The following is a 25,372-nucleotide window of genomic DNA, read 5'->3' on the forward strand; positions in this document are numbered from 1 at the left end:
AATAGAGGATTTTTGGCTGTAAAATTTCCTGACCACAGGTTTATTCTGTTACTGTCTTGGAGATATTTTGCTACTGAACATTATCTAGAAAAAAGATACAAACTGGTGGGCTGGGTGTGGCTACTAAGCTGGTGATGGAAGGGATCTAATGTTGGTCTTAACTGGTGTCCTCAAATTATCAATGATGTCTTTTATAAGCAAAATGTGGCTCATTTATTATCTAGAGTGGTATATGGCATTTCTAAGAAGTTGTGGTATTTGATTTGTAGCTTATCAGAACAAGGAGATAGGAAGTAAAAGTGTTGATTAAACATTTATTATTATATTTCTGAGCTAATATCTCTACTAAGTAGAGCAGTGAAGGGCTAATCTTGACGTGAACATTACTGACATAGTATCTGGTGCTATGAGTATTGGCACATCTTACAAATTGTTTGATGCTTGCCACTTTAATGTGCTTTCTCTTTTCTGCCAAATAATGGCTTCCAAATGCTTAATGGTCAGTGTTTTGTTGCAGGTTTTTTTTTTTTAACTGCTTGCTAGTTTGTTTTTTTTCATCCTCTTGGCAAGCAAAACCTTGACCTTATTGGAAGTTTGACAACTTACCAGTGCTTACTAACATGAAACTAAAGGGTGGGAGGCATGCTATGATGACCAGGGACTCAAAGTACTTAGCATGTGCCTGTCTGCCTCTAGGAATTTGCGAGGCAACTTGAGGCTTTAAAAATATCTTTCCCCCCCAACCCCTTTCTCTTTTCTCAGGTCCCAAATTCTAAAACACAATGTCGCAAAGAGATGCAGATAAGTACCTTTATGTGGACAAAAACATCATTAATAACCCCCTGACTCAGGCTGACTGGGCAGCTAAGAAGCTGGTATGGGTTCCCTCAGAGAAGAATGGGTTTGAGGCAGCTAGCCTGAAGGAAGAAGTAGGAGATGAGGCCATCGTGGAACTGGCAGAGAATGGGAAGAAAGTGAAAGTAAATAAGGATGACATCCAGAAGATGAACCCCCCCAAATTCTCTAAAGTGGAAGATATGGCGGAGCTGACATGCCTGAATGAGGCTTCTGTGCTTCACAACTTGAAGGAGAGATACTACTCAGGACTGATCTATGTAAGTAATCTTGTCTATTGGAGTAAGAGTTCTTGATTACGTAGTATGTGAACTTATTGTAATCACTTTGCTTATAAAATGTGTATGTTACCCTTTCATTGCCCCTATACGCCACTCTCATGTGACTTAGCTTCTTCCCTCTACTTAAAATTTTTTCACTAAACTATGCCAATCCCCCTCTACGTTGAAGGTTTCAAGGAATGCTGTGGTAAATCTGTCTTTAACATTTTAATGTCTTCATTTGCAGGATGTTTTGAATGCCATTTAACTTTCTTTTAGCAAGAAGTGAGAGCAATTGGAAAGTGGTAAGCAGGGAGTCTGATCTGAACTGAACAAAATAATAATAAAAACGTAGTCCTAATATACCTAACATCTGAATTGTTTTTTCCCATGTCTGGAGCTTCAGTGGGAAAGAATGCTAATGCCAAACTTTTTGTGTTACAAAAATTCTGGATCTCGGAGTGTCTTACTAGAGAGGGCACGTATGTGCCTGCGTGTGCTTACAGATAGGAAATATTTCCTTTTCTTTCCACCCCAAAATGGGCAAGAGCAGAGATTCCTGCTTCTTATTGCTGTGGAAATGACAAAGAAACCATTTATGGGACCAATGATCACACCCAATGAAGCATGCAGCAACTACTTCACTGAATACCAAAAGCAATAAATAGGGAAAGGTGGGGAAGAGGATTTGGAACCTTGACCCGGTTCTTCAGTTCCCTTCTGATTTTCCTCTTCATGTGGCCTCTGTTTAGCCAGCAGATGTTGGTCGTGATAGCCTCTACTTTATTAATACTCTGTAGGCATAGAATGAATGCTTAAACTCAGCAATAATGTAAAATTTGGTGCAGTGACTGGTTAAAAGAGGAACTAGTGTTTCTTGGTTTATTTATTCTCAGACTAGCCTCTGCTTACAGAATTAAAATGGGACTGCCTGAGATGGAATCCTGAGGGATGTAGAAATGCTGGATGTTCAACATTTTTAGGTGCTATGAAATCTTCTTCACAGTAGATGAGAAGATCTATTAAAACAAAGTGTATTAAAGAATAAATCTCATATGTAAACATGTATATTAATACAGTCCTTGAAGAAAGTCTGTCTAGATTTCCCTTCCCTCCTCCCTTTTTGTGCTGCCAAAACCCAAAAGCTGCCTCTCTCATCATATAAAGAAGACAACATAAGTAAAAACTCTCTGCAATATCTATCTGTATGTTTGGGTTTATTTGAATGCTTACTACTTCATCGTATAGTCTACTTCATCGTATAGTCTGAAGGGATATAGTCTTTTATGTAGTCATCTTATGTGGCAAGCTATAGATGATCTCTTCTGCCTACAGGGACTGGTGGTATCTAAGACACCACATAGCAGGAATTCACCGTAGCTATCCATCTTGGGTAGAAACCTTTGTGAACTGTTGCCTTGTACGTTAAGGAGCATGAACACAAGCTAGAAACTCTGGCTCTGGCTAGTGCTGTGACCACTGCTCTTCTGGAGTGGCATGAAGGCATGTAGACAACTGTTGCAGAAATTATCAGAGAACATCTGGAGGATGCAAAGCTGATATAAATTTAGTCTGACTCCCACCATGTAATGTCAAAATTTTGAGACCTAATGTGGTTGGAGGTTGATGCAGTTAATTATTCTGTGTAGTCAATAATTCCTTTGACTATTGGTCAAAAACTATTCTCAGAGGGAAGAATGTTGGTATTGAGATGAAATAGGATGTGCAAGATCATGTGTAACATTTTTAGAACAGGAAACATTGCTAGGTTTGAAAATTCAACAGCATCTCAAAGTCTGTTGCACACTATGCAATGGGCTATTTCACATATCTTGCAAGATATCCTCTGAAATTTCAGACATAGTCTGTGACTATAATAAATTGAGTTCTTCTAATTGGATTGTAAGAAGTATAAAAAAATCCCCACACCCTTCACCCAAGTAAATCTAGCATAGTAATGCTCTATTACAGAATCTTAGTCTTGCCAAAACCGTGTTTCTGTGCATTTGTGAAATGGACTGATCTCACCTGTCAGCACTTCTCAGCAAGTCAGGAGATTAATGCGAAGGCTTAAAATACTTTCATCGGAGTGGCTGTTAGTTGATCATTAATCCTCTTGAAGAAAGAGAATACACGCAATGTATCTCTAGGAGAAATGTCTCTGGAAAGATCATAAGCGTAACTTAGTTCTGCTCTTGTCTTTTCTCTCTTCTTTGCCAGCAGGGCTGTGTGTTTTTGTGGCTTTTTTTCTTTTCTTTTTTTTTTTTAACTTTGTTTTTCTGTCTGCCCGTCCTATAAAAGGAAGGGGGAAATCTTATGGCTGGTGCAGACAAATTTTGAGCAGGGAGTGTCAAACATTTCAAGAACTAAGAGCTTGAGTCTGACATCAATTTGCTGTTTCCATGTGCTGATTGTTTTTGCACTGAGGTGACTTGCTAATAGACTGGCTTTCATATTGACCCTTTCTATTCAGAATGCTTTATTAGAAGATCTTTTTCAACTTCTGTGTTGCTTACCTGAACTGCCTTGTTTGTATTCAGTGTGAAACTCAAAACTCAAATCTTACACGTTCCAGTTATTTTATTGAAGTTAACAGTTGCTGGAAAATAAACTTTCTGATGCTGTCAGCTTTGTGCCATGCTGCAGACGGTCCTTTCAGCTCTTCAGAGCTAGTTTAGCAGTTAGAAGAATAGAGCTAGTTTCAGTTTGGCCCGTGTGTCACTTGAAATAGTTAGCAAAAGGTAATGCCAGAATTCTATTTTGAGATGGTAATGTCTGAAACAAAGTACAGATTTCCAAGCCAGCTATGCTTATAATAGATTAGCCTTTCAATTGGAGCCTTGGGTTCAATTCAGGGATTTATGCATATAAGTCTCTACTTGTACTTTAATAAGATGAAGATGACTCTTGTCTTTGTGGTAGGGCTGGCAGCTTCTGCTCAATATAATTCAACTTGCTTCCTATATAAAACTGTCAGCATGCTTGACCAGCAGTCATCACATGGTGGTCTCGCTCAGTTGCCTATCCCAGCCATGATTAGTTGCTTCTCTTTATTAGACAAAAATATCACCTCACACATCTGTCTGAGATCATTATACTGCAAGGAAACTTCCCTTAGGTATTTCTCCTGGCAACCAGAATGCTGGAAGAAGGTGATGGCTTCTTCCTGCATACCTGCTTCATGGCTTCATCACTCTAATTGAAATTAATGTCTTCCGTTTTCTAAACGGCTGCTCTCATCCGTAAGATTGCTTCAGTCCAGCTTCAGACCTTTATACTATTCTTACTTGAAAAGCAACAATTCTAATTTGTCAGCAAACATGGCCATAAAAAGTCACACAAATACAGACAAGGAAACTTTACATTCCTTGTGGAATATTACCATAGTACTTGCTACCACTCTTCTTTTGCTCTCGCTTCTAATCCCCCAAAAGCACCAAACAGGCATTTGGCTTTATTAACATCTTCAAAGGAGGGGTAGGTTCAGTCTGTGGCATGAGTTACAGTTTTGTTGCAGGGGGGAACAGGGACTATATAGGGCATTTTCTTTTGATTACTACGTGCATGTTGCTGCTGCCATGGGATTTGAGGCAAGATGGTTGCTGATACAGACAGCTGGAACTGGCAGCCTGGAGGGTTTTTGTTTACTTGTTTTCCAGAACTCTGATAAAATTACAGCTTTTCTTCTAACAGTTCAGTTGACGCCAATGTCAATTATTTCCATGCCAGTATAAGAAAAAGGTGTGTTGCATGTACTGTGAACATGCTACTCTTGAGTTGACTCCTTTCTACCTCTTGATCCTACTGTCTTCCACTAGTGTAGTCAAAGGTCAGAGAAGCGTGACCCAGTCTTCAGCTGCTGTTCTGTGCTGTACAAGTACTGTCTGACATGATGGAGAACTAAGGCTGAGGCAAAAGGAACTAGCATTGTCAAGTTGGTTTCTGCAAACTCCTTAAGCTGTTCCTTTCAAGCGCTACCTCAAACCTAACCTGACTAGAATGCCTCACTGAAGCTTAGCTTCCTGGAACTTTAGAAGTCCTACACTAAAAGGTTTTTAGCCTACTTTCATAGTTTCCCTCTTTGGAAAGAGATTTAATATTTTCTGTAAGCTATTAAAATATTCCTCAAATATTAAAAAAAAAAAAAAAGTAGGTCTGGAAACATTTCCTTATAGTTTATACTGGGGTATGGAAAAGGAACCTTAAATACCTATAAAAGTTTTGCATTCTGGGGGACAGAGGTTGAAAGCTGTATCTGAATCTGCTGCATATAAGAGTGGGCTAATTACTTAATGTTAAGCCAGCATGTAGAAAATTCGGATATAAGACCGTAAACTGTGTAGTAGATGCTATTTTCACCCTTCTGATCACTGTAGTCTAATCCTTACCTTTATCTAGCTAAAGAGGCTAAGTCTGATTAAGTACTCTCTGCACTCATTGTGGAGAACTCTTTACCATTCCGAAGCACCCTTCATTGAGCAAACAATAGAAGAGATGGTAGCAATAGAAATAAAAAGTGCCAAATGTACTCTCTTCTGGTAGCACAGCAAATTGCTGTAGAAAGCTACTCCTCTCCAGATGTTTCAAACAGCTGCCTCTAAAATTCACAGAGAACTAGGGTAGCTCTAAACCCCAGGAGCAAGGCTTGGAATGCTATTCTTAGAACATCTAGGAAATATCTAAGAAGCCTCTGCTCCTCCTATTCCCTTTGCAAGTAAAATGTTTGTTGGGGGTTTTTTTTAGGTATTCAAATATCAAAGATTTTTTTTTTCCTTTTAAGAAGCTTAATATTTTCACTAGAAGTATTTTGACAGTTGTCTTCCATTAGAACTGTAGAATTTAAGCCAGTAAAAACCAATTGAGAAATCGAGGTTTGCTGTCACAGATCAATGAATTAACCATTTGAGATGAATTTGAAGTAAACTTTGGCAGATGTTGCTGACTCTTTGAGCATGGACTACTTTAGAATTGTTTTCTATATTGACTAGTTCAGAACTATACTACATTAATGACCTTACAGTTTTGAATCTAGTTCTAGTTATAGTCATGACATTATAAATCATGAAAGTGTTCAGGCTGGAAGGGTCTTTAGGAGACCATCTAATCTAACTTCCTGTTCAGAGCAGGGTCAGCACTGAATCAGCTTAGTCCAGTGGCCTTGAAAACTTCTAAGGAGTACACTGGCTTTATTTTTCTTTTAGTAACTATTTTGGCTTGAAGTTTTATTACGTTGTGCTGGGTAAATCCATAGCAAACATGAGGCAGAACAGAATAAAATGCATGCTTCTAGGAGCTGAGCACCTACCTTATATAATGAAATGTACACTTGACTTGAATATAGGAACTTTGAAAGGAAAAAAAGCCAGTCCTAGTGGACTGTTAATTAGCCAGGGAGCAGGCCACTCTGATATCAGTGTGACTAATGTGTCAGTTGATGCTCTGTGCATACTTGGAAAGGTTGAGTACTAGTCAAGTTGATATGACTTTAGCTGTTGCTCAGATTCTAATATTGCTTAGTGGGAAGCATCCCACATGGCATCACTGGAGGAAGCACTTAAAAAAGGACTAGTTTGTTTGTTTGTTTTTCCAAATAATATACTGTTAAAATGTGCAAGTATACAACATTTTTAATTCCTGTCTTTATTTGCTGGGGTGTTTTCTTTCCAGACCTACTCAGGCCTGTTCTGTGTGGTAATCAATCCTTACAAGAACCTGCCCATATATTCAGAAGAAATAGTGGAGATGTACAAAGGCAAAAAGAGGCATGAGATGCCCCCTCATATCTATGCCATCACAGACACAGCCTACAGGAGTATGATGCAAGGTGAGTGCTGACTGAGATAATGACTCTTGCTGAAATCACAAATCAAGGTTGCAGTCAAAACACTGTAGGAGAACAACAACTCACTGCTATCAAAAGGTATTGTTGCCCCCTCTGTCCCTGCTTACAGACGCCCAACACCTACTTGTTACCAGCTTTTGTGTTCAGGTGAATAGGTTTCTCCTGCTCTAGTGGATTGAAGAACCTTACGAAGAGTCTGGCAAGAGCTAAACTTGACATAAATAACAGACTGGTGTGAACGCACGGGGTTCAGAAAAGCAGGCAAGAACTGAGGTAGTGAACTTTTCCTCTTGGTGATGAGCTTATGGACCGATAGCTGTAGGTGGGCGAGTATGTGTATTGGTTGATGGAGGCTTTTAACAAAAATATTTAAAATACAGTCATACAGTCTGGTTGGGTGAAACAAGCTTAGTATAACTTGCATTTTGAAGTGCGATGGTCAGTGGTATTTTTACTGAGCAGGAGTTGTTTGGTTACATGCTTATTCCGTTAAGAATAAAACATACTATCAGGCAATATTAATACATCTGTTGGCTTTTCATACAATAAAAGAAAACAAGCAGGTTGACCTGTTTTTTCCCCCTGTGTATACAAATGAGAAGTAAAGAACTATATATATTATCTGCTGCTTGTTTGTCACTTGAGGACTTTTAAATATGGAGCTCTGAATGTCCTGTGCATATACCCCCTTCTGAGAGGAGGTCTTTCACAGAGTCAGTGCTTGTGTTTGGGGTGCTTGGAGAGTGTTCAGGTATGGAGGTATTTTGTGCTTTTCTTCCTGTTTGTAGCTGGGTTATATGAAGAGGCATGCTTTGTAAGGTTTAAAGGATGTAACGGACAATTTGATTTGGCATGGCTTGCATGAATTTGATTACTCCTTTATTTTCTGATGACTAGCAATGATTAAGGTGTTTGTCTCTCCTAGGTCTTGTCATTAGCCTCACTTTTTTGAACAAAGACTTGATATAATAAAATCATGCTTTAAAATTCTAATGAGACTCAGTTTTAAAGAGTTCTGCCTTTCCACTGCCCTCACTACCACTTGCACCTCCAAGCTAGGAGGACCATAACGATATGGTTGCCCAGAGGAGCAAGAAAAACTCCTTTCACTTACCTGCATTAGTGGCTTTAAACAAATTTTACATGTGGAGAATGCTGAGAAAGGTTGCTGAAGTGTGGTGCCGTGCAGAGCAAAGCACACGGGAGAGCTAACATGATGGATCGATTAAGCTATATTTGTAAAAGCCTTGGGTGGGGAGAGGTGAGCCATACAGACATGCTGCAGTGGACTGGTGGCAGGGTACTGATGGCAATTTGTGGAAGATGTGGCAGCTCTTGAAGAAATGCAGCTATACTACTGATGTGTTACTCTGAAAGGAATGCTTATCCAGAGGAAAAAAAACTGTGAACCTGGACCTATATAGGACCTCACTTCCCTCAGACAAAGACTGGATCTGCCATGAAGGACAACGACAGATGCACCGCCTATACTATATGTGGCAGCATGGTTGTCCATAAACCTCTTATCACTGTTTCACTTCCTTTATTACTTCCTTCTCTCCCTTGCGCACTCCTTGTCAGCTCAAGTACCAACATATGTTTTTCTTAAACAAGCTATTGACTTAACTGTACCAGAGTTACTGTTCCCTAAAAAGAAATCTTTTCTACATAGAATCAGAAACAGTTTCTTTGGCATTGTTGTAAGGAGGCTGAAGAAGTCCTTTACCCTCTATAGACAACAGTTAAACCATTTGGAACTGCACGTGCATGCATCTTGTCCTTCATCTCTGCCAGATGTATTGATATGCGGCAGTGGATATCCAGACAGGTGCAATTCTGCAACAAGGGACAGGTGACCTTCCCTGGTCTGATGGTGATTCAGAGCTAGTTTAATCTACATGGATATTTTCTTTCCTTTTGAAAAGAGGTGTCTCTATCAGACCACTGCTTGAGTGATATCTGAAACTCAGAAATCCCAGACTTGAATTGCTTTGATGTACTATGCTAAAGAATGGCAGTCCTGCCTCTGTTTTCCTAGCACGGGAAAGTTGCTATGAGCTCTGCTGGACTGTTTACCTTTCCCAGAACAATTCTAGCTATGCAATATTCTCAGCAGTATTGACAGTCAGATGTTTACCCCAGCTCTTCTTTGCCTGGTTTGAGATACCTTGTTGCTGACTTTTTGAAATGCTTGTTGGATGTGAATATCATTCCCAGTTAGCTTTTGAACTAGTCTGCTTTGATCTGTTTAACTAGGTTTGGAAAGATTTTTGTGTGTGTCTTGCTTCACATGCGCATATGTGTGCTAGTAAGAACCTAGAGATCGTTTTAGGGTTATTTGCTGCCTTATTTCCTTATTGCAAAGGGTGAGAGTAGCATTCTGATGTCTGCTACTGGGAGTGAAGGCGAGTGGGTTGTTGCAGTGTCTCTGGTCCTAGCTAACATCTAGAGCAATGGAAAGCAACATTCCTATTCCACTTTCTCAGTTTTGCTTAGCGGTAGGGGAGGCTTGGTGCAGCAGCCAGTGGTATGGCAGGAATCTGTACAGAGAATAGAAGATGAAAGGGTCCGGTGCTCCACATGAGCCGGAGGCATTTAGGATTAGGCTGCCTTCCCTATGTTATTTTCAGAACCCTGAAGACTGGGAATCCTTCATGGTCTAGAGAAGGATAGCAAGCTGTTGACTCTGACTTCTGTCAGCATGGGGTATAGTTATCTCTTAAGCTGACAGAGCGGAAAAGCCTTGCATGTTAATTGATTTGGACTCGGAATTTTTTTTGCTTTCCAGTCAATTTATGGTGTTCTAATACACAGGCCATTCAAAGGGACGTTTGTCAGGAAAGGAATTGGGAAGGGAGAGGACGATGAGAGTTTTATTCCAACCTCTGCTAATCCAGAAACCCTTTTAACCCTTTAACCCTTTTCAGGCATCTATGCTGATGCACTATGGGTGAGCTTGGTCCTCTTTTTGTGTCTACCTGGGTTACTTCATTCACAAAAGTGCCATGTGGCATTTATATATTTCAAGAGGTTAAATTGCTTTTTGTTAAATTTCACCAGAAGTACTTCCTTGAAGCAATAACATGATGGAGAACGTGTTCAAAGTGATTTTTTTTCTTTTTTCCTCCTTTCTCCAACCCAAGACATTACAACTCAGAAATGAGATGAAAACATTATTTTCCTGCGCAGTACTTAGAGAGACTTCCTGTGCTTCAAGAGCAGAACTCTGAAAAAAGTGTAACATTTTTGTTTTCAGAGAAAACAACCATTTACCTTAATGTTTCTGTTCCCTGGGTAACCTGCCAGAAGCCTCAGGTCTCACTGCTTTCAGAAGAATTACTCTTCTGACGCTGATGATGGAAGCACAGTGCCTGCAAGTAGAGTGGTATCTTGAGCAAACAAGTCATTATTCTAATGCAGCAGATGTACACTGAAGGGGTACATTCTTTACCTCAATTCATAGTCTCCAGGGGATCTATTTAGAAAAACATATTTTAAAGCTGTTAAACAGCACCTGTTTGTCTGTTTGGAACACATATAGGGAATTTTCTATGGCAAATACTGATAGAAGCTAGAAATTTCATTGGTGTCTGGAACATGATGACTGTTTTAATGCCAGTGTCTGAAACTTTTGTAATAGGTTAGATCAGTACGGTTATTCTAGTCTCCAAAGCTCAACCTGCTCAATTAAGAGGTAAGTAGGAGAGGAAATAGACAGCACATTGCTAATGAATGTACTCTATCTCCTTTCTCATCCAGTTTCTCCACATAGTAGTGTGGGGCTCCTAACGGTTCACGGAACAAAACTCTTAAAATCATTGTGCAGTGATTAAATCATCCTTGACCATGATGGATTAGTCCGCAAAGGAGCCTGTGCAGCCAGCACCTTGCTGGTATTCGCTTGGGAGTTAGGCAGTCTCTGGGTTTGGTGTTTAAAGGAAAAATTCTGAAGCATAGTAACTTCATGATTTTTATTGGCCTTGTTACATTAAGGGAGGAAACAGCGTTAGCTATTGTAAGACAAATTACTTGCTGTTGTAGATCTTCACATGGACCTCAGGCCCAGTTGTCATTTTCACAAGAAACAGTCCTCTAGATCTGCATCTATAGAACATGACCTTGAAGTATTTTATTTTTAATTCTCAGATGTTTACGTGTTTAAGTTTCTGAGCTAGTAGGACACTTCTGTTTTAACTTCCTTTGTCTCAAGTCGTCTTTCTCAGCTTGCTTCTTGGCATTGTTCTGCTATGCTGCACTGTATATTGCACTGTTCCAAAGTCCATCTTTATTTTCTCTACAATGTTCTGGGTGTGCTTACCAATTCAGGGATACCTGATTGAGAGGGCTGTTCAGATACGTAGAGGCACAGATCTCTCTTTCAAGTTGCATGTAAAGATCAAGTTCTGTTTCCACTAAACCCAAAGGAATATAGCCTGTGGTTTCACTAGTTTGTTTCCAAGATTTGTCCAAATTTCTGATGCAAAGGGCAATGTTAAGTTTGGATACTAATTATGGAGGATGTTTGTTTTGATGGTGTTTGTATACAAATGGCAAGAAAAGATGTATGTAGTTTCTGATTTTCTGAAGAAATGTTTTACACGCTTTGAATTACTTGAGATTTCTAAATGCAGCTCTAAAAATCTGTGTCTTGAAATGTGGTTTTCAATAGAACAAGGAGCTAAAAAAGAGCCTGTTGCCCACTTGTTTTTTAGTAGTTACCACACCCTTTTTGCTTCATTCCTGTAAACCAGAGCAGGAGCTCTCTGGCAGTCACTTATATAATGGTTCAGCCCTTGCTGTCAGTCTCCCTGCAGTTCACTGTTTCAGTATCATGAGCTGCCTGAGCTTTTGCAGGTTGTATACCAGTTTTTCTTTCCTGTCATAACTTTATAAACATTTGTGTAACCTAAAATTACAACCTAACTTGTTTTCCTGTGTTGCTATCTCCAGATTCAGTTAAGGAATGCTAGAGAAAGGGGTATGGGCTCCAGTCCGAAAATGGCTTGGGGAAATAAATGTTTGCATTTGACCCAGTAGGATATATTTCAGTTTTTGAAATGAAACTTTTCTCCTTGTGACTGTCCTCAAACTTGAGATAATGCAAAGCTGAATCTTGGCACTGCAGTGTTCCTGCCAACTCAAGTGATTTTCTCCTTTTTTTCATCTTGAAGCTCTATTGTTGAGAGCTGTCTTGAATATGCTGTTTGTCCTTCATTTGATTTCTTTTTTTTTTTTTTTTGTACTTGATGATAGGTTATTAGCATTTTGAAACTTCTCTCTAATGCATTCCTTAAATGATAATGCAAAAGCAGGCTCTCAGGCTCTGTTCTGGTCTTCCCCGGGAGTGTTTTTGATCCTACTCAAACCAGCACGTAGGTTAAAGCACCACAGTGAACATATTTGATTAGATTTTATGCCAGTGGGGTTGTTCCAAGTAGCAGAATGTGTCAAGTGCCTGGGGCTTCTCCTGCATTAGAGCCCTGAGGGAAGGACATTGGTTGTAAGATTATGTTGAGGTCAGAAGAGAAGTGTGAGGAGGGACTGAGGAACCAAAACTACTGCATGGTTGAAGCACTTACATGCATTTTAAGACTAATTCTTGCTTTAGGTCAACTCTCTAACTTGGTCAGCCAGCTAGTTGCCTAAGTTGGGCTACAGGCATTCACTGCAATGCTAGGGGAGCAGTATAGTAACGGAAACCTGGCTGCTCAGTTCTGCCAGACGCTGGGTGGTTAGGAGGTGGGTGGTACCATCTAGCTATGGTTAAGCTTTTAGCCTTAATGAGTCAGCTATAGGCAGGGGACTGCAAGCCAAGCCTTTGCCTTTCAGCTACACTTCCTCTTAGCTGGAGAGATGATGTCACCATTGTGTGAATGCTATATTACTTCTCCTTTTATGGAGATGAACAGGCTTGAAACTGGAGTCACTCATGCAGAGGAAGTGGGTGATAAAGGCCTCTAGGATGTTCTGTAACTGAGATGTGGAGCTTAAATTACACATTCTCTTCTAGCCTCCCAACCTTTTTCTTCTCCCATCCCAAAACATCTAAAAACAAAATTCAAGAGTTTGGGGCTCTATTAATTTATTAATTATGCCAATATATTTGACCACAGCAGTTCAGCCTTCATTCAGATTTGTTGTTTTGCAGTAGAATATTTGGCTGAGGACTTTTTATGTACAATATGTCTCTCTTGTGAAAACAAATTTTGGCTTAATTAAGTTTTCAATGTATGCTGAAGGCCCTGGAAGCAGTCTAAAAAGAGGTCTTTTATTTTTGGACTGAAGAAAGTCAAGAATGAGTTAGATGTTGTGGGATTTTTTATATAATAAAATAAATCTACTGATCTTGTTATACCATACTGCTGTATAGCTTAAATTTGAAGGATGTTTTACTTCCTGAATTTCTGGATGCTTGAGGCTGCTGCTTCTTATGATCACTTGAATACTACAGTGATGAGAGCTAAAGAAGAGCCTAGATAAAAAGCTTTCCTTGCCAGCTGGTCTGAAATACAGAACTGTTGCTATAATTAACTAATGAGTTGTTATTCTGGATTGTTTTTAACAAGTGACTCTGTTTAGGATTGAAAAGCAGATGCAGATTTCTTTTAATCAGGCATTTCTTGATTGTGTTATTATAAGCAACTGAGTTTATGGTACCCAGCACATTCTCTTTTGCTGAGTAGGTTGCTTGCACAACTGACAATGGAGTAAAGGCAAGTGCTGACTGAAGTTGTGCAGTACGCCCATGTTGATGATCCTTTTAAAAAGAAAAAAAAGAGGGGTGGAGGTGGCCTCTTGTCTGGGCAACTGAATTGTGATTCATGATGGCACAAGTCAGTATTGTATGGAGAATGAATATTGGCGTTTAAAGCAATTCTTAATTGAAAGTATGTCTTAAGAGTTGTGCTTTTGTATGTGTTAGCTCTTTGGCCCTTTGGTCGGCTCCAGTTTCCTGTTGCTCAACACATTATTCGAGTTGTCTGTCTGTACACAATTAGAAGAATTCCAGCTATCCCAATGACTGCTGCTTTGCCGTCCTGGGAAAGAATTTCCCCCGGATTGCAAACAGGAATGTTGCCTTTTATGGCAGTGTCTGCACGCTGCCGGTGACTTGCCTGCACTCGCAGGTACGTTCCTGCTGGCTTAAAGCAGAGGTGACTAATGCAGCTGCAGCAGGCCACCAGGAAAGTATGTTGGGGGAGGAAAACATAGTGCCAAGAGGATTTTGAATACAGTCTGTGACTTTTCCTGCCTGAGCACCTTTCAACACCTTGCTCTGTGTTCAAGCGTGGAAAAATCCTGTGCTTGCCCCGTTGGGACTTCCTCAGGTCATTCTAGGGTGCTGTTGCTCATTGGAATGGAGGCTCGAGAAGAGCTTCTCAACTAAGTGCAACAAAACTTGTCATGATCAAAAAGTGTCCAGTGCCAAAGAGCTTCTGAGTATTCTCTGATGTTGGTCATCTTTTTCTGTTGGGCAGTTGGTTTATCTGTCTACTTAACCAATGTTTTTTTTCCTGGAGGAGGGCGAAGGGGAAGGCATGCTCTTTTCAAGTGCTTAGGGCTCCATTATCTATATGAGGAGCCCCAGCTCATAATTCCAATACTAGAGTTGACTACTGGGAGTAAGGAGCACCTTCCTTAGGGTTATCTGGTTTTTTTCCCCCTCTCTCTCAAATTGGCTTCTTAGAAGAGCCTCTGTAGTACCTGAATGCAAGTATAACCTTATCTCGGACAAGTGGGCTGCTTGTTTATAGTCAAGCTTTCCAAAGTCAGGTGTTATTCAGAGGCACAATCTTTTCCTTTCACATAGCTGCTTTGTGATGGAGAATTGCACCCAGGTGTCGCACTACCGAAGAATACATTTCCTTAGGCAATCCATAAATGAGTCATTAGTTATTCCCCTGATCCACCCTCAAAGTGCCCAGTCACGCAGAGGGCTGGCGTGTGCCTGCTGAGCCCTTGACCCACTGGGAACCTTGAATGGGTGGGGCCTTTGGCGCTTGCTAACATCTACTCTCTGCCTGTCCCTCAGCAAAAGGACAGAGGGATATCTTAAAGACAGAGAATAAAATTCAGCACTTGAAAAAAATGAATATGCAATGCTAGTAAAGCTGTAGTATCTAGTTTTGAATGCTTAAGAGTTTGCTGGGCCAAAACCATTTGACTAACGATTTTCTTCTGCTTTTTTGTTCTGCTTTTCTTCCAGTTTTAGGGCTGATCAGCTCTTTCTGAGAACAGTATTGACAGGGATAAAGCAGATTATTTTGCTCTAAATTTTTGTGCTCATCTGCATTCAATGAGTTTCCAGTAAAGAAGTTTAAGAGCAGGAGTTGCCTATCTGTAGCATGTGAACCTAACATTTCCCTTATTGGTTTCAGAATAATTTAAGAAAAGATAGAATCTCAAATTTGGTAGGTTTACCTGCTTTCTTTATTCCATGAAAATGTGTCCAAAGGCTAGAAATACTTCTCTCTTTATAAACTGAGTTTGTTGGAGCTTTTTCTTGATGAATATGGCATTCATGACGTTAGGACTGAAATGTTAAATTCACTTGCAGTAGCAGTGTTTAAGGGTATGGAAAGTAGTTTCAGGTACTTGAAGTCTACCTGACTATAAAGCCTTCCCTAATTAGAGCTCAATCTCTTTATCTTGCACAAAACAACTTGAATAGTGACTCAGTTATATCGTCTAAGTACACTCTGGAGGGGAGAATACTGAGTGCACTTGGGTTCTCTAAGCTACCGGAGAAAGGAATAGAAAGAACCAGTAGCTAAAATATGGAGAGAGTCACATCCATAAACGTACGGATGAAGGTTACCAATTGCTAAGATAATTTATTGGAGCAATCCAGTGAATTTTCTACTCTCATGGATGTTTGAGGCTTGCTTTCTCTCTTTTTAGAGATTAGACTTCAGTCCAACACAGAATTGGAGCTCAGTGTGGAGAAAGGAAAGAATGACAATAACTGGATCAAATCTAACTGCCCTGTTACTCAGGTTCTGAGACTGGATAATCTGATAGTCCTCTGGGCTTAAGCAAAAAAAAACACCCTAAAATCAAACAAAACAAAAAAACCCACAGCCGAATGGATTACTTACAAACTACTGGGGATTTTGAATTTGGTGGCACAGTCTGTTCTGTGAGTGCACCAATAGCTCTTGTGGACTGTCTGTGAATGGCTTGCTGTGCCCAAGTCTGTTCCATGTCTGAACAGGTCTCACTGCCCCTGTGATGACTACAAGCTACTAAGGCTGTTGTGGTGTAGGCACAGGCACTCTCCAGTCTTCCCAGTGCTCCCAGCTGGTTTCTGGTGGCATGGGGGAGGAATGGGATGCAGACTGGAGGTGGGGGGGCACAGGGTGGAGGGGTGGGTTAGAGGTGAAACCAAGGCAGAAGCAGGGGAGTGTGTTCACATAGAAGTGATGGGGGAGCAGTGGGATGAAGGCATGGTGGAAGGACTAGTCAGGACTGCGTATGAGGAAGTGGAATCATAAGTGAAAGCTGAAAGGAGGTTAAAGATGTGGGAGAAGATAGTGGTGGATAGGCTGGGTGAAGTAAGTTCTGTAACTGGAAAGATGTTATCATCCACAGCTGGGAATTGGACACAGGAATTAGTATGTCTACTGGTATGTCAGCATGAAAAAGAAAAGGTTTCTACTGTTACCAGCTGCTCCGTTAATACAATAGGGGATGGTGCCACAAGTAAATCAGCTGTACAGGACTGAAGCTGCTGCTCAGCATTGTAGTTTTCAAGTCCGTTCTGTGAAAAATAGGTAACAAAAATTTCTCACTGGACTTCCAGTGTTTCTTTTGGGGGTTAAAGCCTCTGTTTGATGTGAGGTTTTGGCACTTTGGGATTTGTAACGGTTCCTGTCCCACTTCTCCCTTCCCCCCTTCCATTTCCACTGCTCTGCTGATAACTTATGTAAGTCAGTATGGGCCCAGTATAATGGGGGAAGGGGGGCTGAAGGACAGATAGATGTATATCAAACAGTTGCTCTGTGGTAAAGAAACATTCAGTGAGAGAGTTCTGTATTGTTTGTAGAAAAATTGTGATACAAACAATATTCTTTCTAGATGAAGAAAACAAAGTTGCAATGGTGCCATTATATTTTGGCAGATGATGGGAGGTTTGCATCTATTGCCAGAAAAGGGGTTACCTGGCCATATTTCTGAAGATGCTTGGCAGAGTTTACTAGTTCCTGGTTTTGTCCTTCGGTGTCGATTTCATTCTGTCACAGAAATTTAATTCTAAAGTCTCAGTCTAACTACTTTTTTAAAATTTTATTGTAGATCGAGAGGATCAGTCCATCCTTTGCACGTGAGTATTACAGTTGTCAGCTTATCTGGATGTCAAAGTCTGTGTTAAAACTCTTGGTTGGAGCACTCTCTTAATTGTAAATGCTGGGAGTGGGCTCAGTAAATCAGGTAATAGTGGAGAGTCAAGGAAGGTCCCATTACAGTTCCTCCAGTATATACGTAATCATTTCTGCAGAATAATTTTCATAAGAATTGGAGGAAGAAGGGAGGTTTTGAAACAGCCCCTGTGCTCAAATTCCTAAAGAAATACAGCTTTGCCAATGGAAAAGGCTTGGAGAAGTCCTTCAGATTTGATGCAGCTGTTGTGTTTAAGTACATTCATACTGATGAGGTTGGTACAGTAACAGATATTCTTGATACGGCAGTTTCTCTTCTAGCAAAATTTGTTGGCCCTCAGTTCTGCCTAAGGAATTGGTATGTTTCTTCTTGCAGTCAGGAGGCTTCTTTTTGAAGGATTCACTTCACTACCTTTCACCCCTAGCTTTACAGCAGCCTCCGGATTATTCCTCAGCCACTTGGCAATCTTTGTATCCAAATGACTAGAAAGCATAGTTCTTTATTGCCTTCCCTCCTCCGTGCACGTGTACAGAACCTGCACCCAGCAGCAAACTGGCTGAGGGCTAGCCTGCAGTCCAGCTACACTGCTATCGCTTGCCAGTACAACTTGTTTTTTCTTGCTTTCGAGGGAGGTGCCGTAATGGCCAGAATGCAGTTAAGGAGCTCCGTAACCCTTTTGGGGTTAGGAATATGAACACGTCCCCCTACGTCTTGTTTGTGAATGAATTGCAGATTTTCTTTACAGAGGTGAATCGGGAGCTGGTAAGACGGAGAACACCAAGAAGGTCATTCAGTATCTGGCTCATGTTGCTTCCTCACACAAGTCTAAAAAAGACCAGGTAAGACCATGGTTTGATGATGCTTTATTGCTGTGCTGACTTTGGACAGTAAATATATATTGGCTGATGTTGGTAAAAGCCATATTGCTCAATAAAAGCCTAGATGCTAACGTTTATCAGAGGACAGTGAGCTATGAAACAATAAAAGTTTGTCAAAAATTGCAAGCCAGGGAATATTGTTCTAAGTCATAACTCCTTTGAATTCAGTGGAGCTACAGTGGGGATAAACTCATTCACAACCTCTTGGATTCGTGGGCAAGTGCGTGGGCAAGAGACGCTATAAATGAAGCATCACCCATATTGATCTTTTTACATGGATGTATTGCTTATAACTAGTCCAGGCAGTATAAAACCTTTATAGATTAGGTCTGGCTATTGTACATAGTGTCTCAAAACTGGAGAATACAGTGATAGGCTAGTGGACATCAGCTGAAAACTTTAAAATTGTAGGAAAACATTAGAAGGGTGGAAAACAGCCAAGTGTTTGCAGCACATGAAAGGAGGGTGGTGGTGATGGTGGGAGGACTTTAAAGATGTCTCACTTATATTTTTTTCCCCCTCCCTCTCCCCCGATGGACTATTGCCGAATTCGTCAGTTGTATCCTCGTAGGTGAGCTGCACGTTTACTGCACGTTCTGCACCAGGAATGCATTTTCTGTCCCATTGTGTGATTTTTTTGAGCAGCTTTTCACTCCACACCAATATCACTTTCTGCAGCTAAAAAAAATCCATAGACAATTCACAATTTTTTTTTTTTTTTTGTGTGGTGCACAGTAATCTTTTTGTGAGGATGTTCAATTGGAGACTGAAATAATACCAAGAATACTTGTGTTCTGTGCTCAATACTAGTTTGCATTTAAGGTTTTTCTTGCAGGATTTTCCCAGATATACCATTCAAGAAGTATTCCTCCAGGGCAATAGGACTGGACCAGGCTTTCCTAGAACCACAAGCGCCTAGTGTGTGGTGTTCCTAGTCAGACAAATGTAGCTAGGTGTTTAGCTTTCTATTCCCTGCAGTGAGATGTGGCTGCACGTTGCAAAGAAAGGTCGGGGGGAAGGCTGCGCTGCAGACAGGGTGTTCTGGGACTATGAGCTTGTTAGCCAGAGCTGAACAAGTTGGAAAGGTTCACTGGTGAGCTGTGTAATGAAAGCCAGATGCCAAGTGTGTCCACTGTACCTCTACATAAGAGTTTTCCCGTAGTAGCTTAATGTGTAGGCATGTCTTATGTGTGTAGAGTATATGAATAAGAAGGCATCTCTGCACGCAGGCATACTATGTGTGTGCGCACACATAGTAATAAGTAACTTCTGGAATCCAACCAAAAAAGAACTTTCTATGTGCCAAACTTTCAGACATATGAAGGCTTTTTCCATGGTCTCTCAGTAGCTGTATTTAGAAACATTCTCCTTTTTTCTTTTTCTTTTTTTAAGTGTGGAAAATAGAATCATGGGGTTGAGTTAAGTATTCTTCCACTGCTTATCCTTGAGCAAAACTTCAACCACCGAAGCAGGACAGGCAGTCTGCTTAGGAGAATAAAACGGTCCTAAATTGGACTGGTTGGTGATTTGCCCAAGTTTGATACTTTTTTTTTTCCCCCTACCCTAAGTTTTGATTCTACTGAAAAGTCCTGCAGCTCATGTTTTGCTCCACTTTTGTGACTAAACAGTAGCACTGGCGTTACCAGAGAGGATTTAGAACTGGAGTCTTCGAATGTTAATTGGTAATGAGTGCTCTATGCAACAGTTCTTTACAAACCTTAAACTTGGAACCAGATTATAAGGGTTTATGAAGATTAATACATTAAATTTTTTGAGGATCTCAGGTATACTGGTCACAGCAGATTTATTCTTTACGGTTGAATATGATAGTGTCGAACCTTTATGCTGCAAGACTAGGCATGGAACTTAACCAATGATAATAAATAACTGCTTTATCTACCAGAAAGGTTTCTTGACTGTCTCCTATTAGAAGTTTTGGATGTAAACCCCTGCTTTTCCAAGTATCAGAGCAAAATCAGATTTATAAAGCATATTCTTTAACTCTAGCTCTCTTGTTTTGGAGGTAGTGGCAGCTACTGATGCTCCCAGTGCATTAGTATATTCAGCTAAATAGCTTCTAGCTGCATGGTGTGACTGCTAAGCACATTAAGGCTGCTGAATCTAATTTTATAAACACTTTTTTCATTTGATGAAACTTTATTTATGGAAGTTGAGACAGATGTTTTCCCATGTTTAGTCTCTGCTTCTCTACTGACTTCTTAAATCATGTAATAGTTTTTTCAAGATGAGAATGTTCACAGCTAATCAGAAATTCATGGGTAATAGTTGTTAATGCTTAAATATTTGTAACGAAGATTAGGTTATTGATGATCTTTCTTCCTTCCCCATCCAACCCACTGTTGTTGGGACTCAGTTATTTGAGAATCTCTCACGTGACTGCAGAGAAGAATACAAAAGCAAATCCTGAAAGTGTAAAAACCAAAACAACAAAACCCCCTGCCAAAACAAACAAAAAACCTGAACACCCTCCCCCATCTTTTAGTTTTTTAAATTGCATGCTGTTAAAGCTAGCTATGATTTCGAGATGCCTTTCTCCGTACTTCCTGAAGAATAAATGGCTGGCAAAACTTCTACCTTGCATAGAAATCATTCCAAAAAATGTATGAGATGCAAAAAATTCAGAGAAAAAGATAGATATCAAGGATTTTAGTTGCTTTAAATTGGTGTTGCAACTTCAGAGCAGCAGAAGGAGAGCGTACTGAAGAGTGTGCACTGCCCAACCATGGGCTAACGGATCCAGTGGCTGTTACTGCTTCTGTTTTCGTGAAGAATATTGTACATACTTCAAATGCGTGCCAAGTATTAAACAAATTTGTTTCAGGACAAGGAATGGCAGTTACAGGTGTCAGAAAATTGGCAGCATCTTAATGACAGGAACCTTAGAATTTCTAGAAAGCTTGTGATGGACAGCTCTGTGATGTACTGATTTTGCTTTGCAAAATTACCCATTGTATAATAATAATGAAGTGTCTTCCTTCAGTGAAAGATGACTGTCAAAGTTTAAGGTAAAAAAACCCAACAAACCCCACCCAAAAACTTCTTTAAAATTTTAAAGATAAAAGGATTGTCTTTTTAAACAAAGCGTACAGTGCGTGCCATTGAGAAATGGATACATCGCAGTAATTGCAGCCACTTAATCTTATGTGCCATTGCCATGGCATGCTGAGAACTTGCTCTTTCCACTGTATCATGGTGTTAAGGCAAGTCATGAGAGCTAACTGACTTGACCAACTCTTTAGTATGTTCCTTTCCCCACAGCTCTATATTGCTGTGTCCCTGAGCTGGTGTTCTCTATGCGTATTACTATCTTGGTGGTTCAAGAGACATAATCACCTCTAAATTACAGTTTACCAACACCTGCTTGACATTAATAACACTTTCTTCCTGAGGTACTAAATAACAGGAGGGTCTGTAGTATGGATTTCTATAAACTTTTGATCTTTGTGTAGCTAGCCATGACCTTAGTTTTATATTTAGCCAAATAAGTAAAATAAATTTGGTGTCAAAGCCTCACTTCTGTTTAGAGGAAAAAATGGGCTTTTTTTATCTCTTCCCTCCTTGTTCCATAGTTGGGTTGAAATGCTATGTTGCTGCCATCTCTCACTTGCATAGTAACAGATTGCAGTCACAAACAAAGGCCTAGGACTTCACTGCAGGATGGGGAGGAGGAATGGGGTGAGGGAAGAGTGTTCCAACTTCAGTGCATGTGCCATAGGAGGAGGGGAAATGTGACTGCCACACAGCTTCAAGGACTGAACCCTAGTTTCAAGGTTTTCTCCTTACAAAGCCACATGCTGGCTCTGTTGTGAGAGAGCAGATGTCCCAGCTCAGGTTCCCTTCCTAGGGCTAACCCCCTTGTTGTATATACTGGACAGTGAATGAAAGTGTTTGCAGCAGCTGCCTCTTCTGTGTATGTGCGGTTCTACAGGGACTGAGGGTCTTGTTTGGCCTTGCACTTTGCAAGTGTGAAGTGAGGTGATTGTGGAAGTAAGAAACAAAGACTTGTAGTTCTTTGTACAGTTTCTCATGTATCTTCCTCTTTTTTTTTGTATTGCATGTATTTTTAGAGAGACTGTGTAAGGACTAATCTGTTTTATAATGGAACAATTTTCCTTTAGAAATACCCTTAAATAATTTGCCCATAAATTCCAGTTCTCGTGAATCAAACTTCACTTCCATCCGTTATGCACAGGAAGTCTTGAGTACTTACTGATAACTGCTAAAAAAAGAAACATGGATCTAAACTGTCATTTTCTGTGTCTAGAAGCTTTTTAGGTAATCTTGAAATATATAGAACTCCATGCTTTTAGCACAGAGGACAAGTAATTTTTAAAACCAGCCAGGGATATATCTAGAGCCTGCAGGGAAAGGTGTATATGCTCCAATGGTCTAGTACTTGGCAGGGATAAAGATTCTGAATTTTCTTTTTCTACAGCTCCAGCATTTTGTGTTCCTTGAGGGGAGGAGTGTGCGAATATGGCAGCAGAATGCGAGTGATCATGCAGTTTGTGGGATACCACTAATTCTCTTTTTTTTGTGTGCCTCCTTACAAAGGAGGTTTTTGCTTGTTTGTATTTTGGAAGATGTAGACTCTTAGTGCAAGCTTTTTGTTTTGTTTTTGTTTTTTTTTAAAACATTAGACCTTTTCAGACTAGCTTCTTAACCTGCTACTAGCAGAGTTCAAGGCTGTCTTGCAGTAGCACGACAGGATTTTCCTCACTCTTCCAGCCTAGATGGCAAGACACTTCTGGGATGAGGGCCTGATCTTGGATGGTACAGTGTTTCACTTTGATCCTGGGAAGTCTGTGGGATGTTATGGCCAAGTGACTTTGAAGGGCTTCTTGTTAACAGAAAGACAGCACTGGGATGCCCTTGTGTTGAGGAAGGGAATAAGGCATATTTGTGAATGTTTCTGTTTTACCCAGATAACTAATGAGTCTCCTTTGAAGGTTTAAGGGATCATCTCCTAAGATTTAATATGGCTTCTCTACAACAGATGCCAAGCTAGTGTGAATTGAAACTTCAGCGCTGGTTTGACCCGAGGTTAATGCAGTAAACTGCTACCTACTTTATTAATTTCTGATTTCTCTCTAGGGAGAACTAGAGAGACAGTTGCTCCAGGCTAATCCCATCTTGGAGGCCTTTGGAAATGCCAAGACAGTAAAGAATGACAACTCCTCAAGATTTGTGAGTATTACTATCCAGCATGGGGGCCAGTATTTTACGCTTTCCAGAGGGAAGACTTGGTCTGCTTTTGAGTGAATTGCTGTCAGGGATAGGACAGGGGTAGGACAACTGTCTGTGAGTGACTTCCCTCAAATTAATCTGGGAAGTGAATTTAATTCAGTGAATAAAGCAGAATAGACCTGATAGGTCTCTGGAATGAAGGAACCTGACCCTGTGCCAGGTCTATGCCGATTTTTATTGTAAGTAAGTTTATTACAGTCAGTTTTATCTTGGAGAGCAAATACTGGTCTGTATTTTACTTGCTCTGGAGAGCAATGGACAGCATCTGAGAGGCAAATGGGGGAGCTAGAGCTGGAACTAATTGAAAATGATTGACGCTAACGTTGAGGACAGCGGAATTGTCCAGATCGTATAGCACATGAAACTGAAGGGACCCTGGTTGTGGGAAATCTAGGCTGAAACGTAATAAATCTGAATTGTAGGCTGTCTGAATGTCAGAAATGTCTGAAAGTGTTTGGTGTCTTGTTTGTTAAATCACTGTTGTGATCAGCAGGTATTGCCTATTGGCTGACCTTATGTTTTACCTAAAACCTGCCTGACCTGTTCTGAATTTCCTTTCCTGGATTAAAAAGAGAAGGTTTACCTTGCTATTTACTGCTGTTACCAGATAGAATGAATACTAATTTTCATGCTATTATCTTCCTCTTAGGGCAAGTTCATCAGAATCAACTTTGATGTCAACGGCTACATTGTTGGAGCCAATATTGAGACCTGTATCCTTTCTGTAACCACTTAAAAGGAGAAGTTAAAGGCAATAGAGGTGGCAACAATGGTACCTAGCAATCTCTTCACAACTGACTTTCTCTTTGTCAGGTCAAGAAAGTGGTAGGAAGCACTTAAATTTATGCTAGCAAGATTAATGTTGCAGTCTTCTGTTTCTTCATACAGTATTTTGTGACCTTTGTGATCACGGTGGAAATCTTTTCTGAATGAATGAATTCTAATCTTAGGAGGCTGAAATGGAAGCATAAACTGCGATAAGATGAATAGCTTTGAAATTTCATAAGCCATTCTCACTTCTGTTCAAGGCAAGTAGAGATGGATGGCCACTGTTTTTCTGGGTTTTATCAGTTAAGTCTCTCTTATCATAGCGATCATTCCGAGGCTGGCAGAACTGAGACCAGATGCTCAGTGCGTTGTTGACTGATAATGATTGCTAAATCAATACCCCTGATAATTGGCAGAAGGAGAACATCAAGTAGTACGAGTTTTTTCTCCTGCCGTAGAATAGGAAGTGATTTGTATGTCCTGCCATATGCCTTGACTCTCTGAAGATCTGCTGGAGAAGTCACGTGCAATTCGTCAAGCTAAAGAGGAGAGAACCTTCCACATCTTTTACTACCTGCTATCTGGGGCAGGCGAGCATTTGAAGAGTAAGTATGACTTTGTTGTAGTTATGGGTTCCCTCATCACAACGACAGAGGGTCCAAAACACTTGCCAGCTAGGACCTGCTCCTTCATAGTTTCTTGGCTCTGCCTTTTCGATATGGCCACCCCTCCTCCACATCTTCTGTACGCTCCTACATCACTCTGCCCTCCCCCTGCACTTCTCAGTTCCTGAAAGCTTGCTTCTCTGGTTCCTTGCTGCACTTGTCTCCTTGCCAGCGATGACTCTACGCCCTTCCTTATCTAAATCACTGTCCCATGATTAGTCTCGTCTTGCATGATGTAAACCCTTCTAGTGCAGGAATGGTCCTACTGTGATATGCTTGGTGTTTAATGAATGGAGCGAAGCTGCTGGCACCTGAGCAGCTCTAGAAGTCTAGGATCCTAGTGCATCTAGCTCAGCCTGGTAGTCAGGGTCCATGCTGTGCGAGAGCTGCAAATTGATCTGGAGGGAGGACAGAAGGAGAGGACTTTTCTCATAGTTCTACTGTTTCAAGAGCTGTATA

General features: G+C 40.5%; 1 protein-coding gene across 2 annotated transcripts in view; it reads left to right on the forward strand.

Moving 5' to 3' along the window:
• Nucleotides 1-25,372, forward strand: part of MYH9 (myosin heavy chain 9) — a 72,013-nt gene that overhangs the window by 15,192 nt on the left and 31,449 nt on the right. For both annotated transcript variants that reach the window (XM_075156407.1, XM_075156416.1), the window contains exons 2-8: nt 763-1,115; nt 6,783-6,939; nt 17,251-17,278; nt 18,080-18,173; nt 23,328-23,420; nt 24,130-24,193; nt 24,755-24,853. In XM_075156407.1, coding sequence (XP_075012508.1) covers nt 783-1,115; nt 6,783-6,939; nt 17,251-17,278; nt 18,080-18,173; nt 23,328-23,420; nt 24,130-24,193; nt 24,755-24,853 — 868 coding nt within the window. In that variant the 5' untranslated portion in view covers nt 763-782. The remainder of the gene's footprint in view (nt 1-762; nt 1,116-6,782; nt 6,940-17,250; nt 17,279-18,079; nt 18,174-23,327; nt 23,421-24,129; nt 24,194-24,754; nt 24,854-25,372) is intronic.

The sequence above is a fragment of the Calonectris borealis genome, chromosome 1 (assembly GCF_964195595.1).
Source record: "Calonectris borealis chromosome 1, bCalBor7.hap1.2, whole genome shotgun sequence".
NCBI classification, from domain to species: domain Eukaryota; kingdom Metazoa; phylum Chordata; class Aves; order Procellariiformes; family Procellariidae; genus Calonectris; species Calonectris borealis.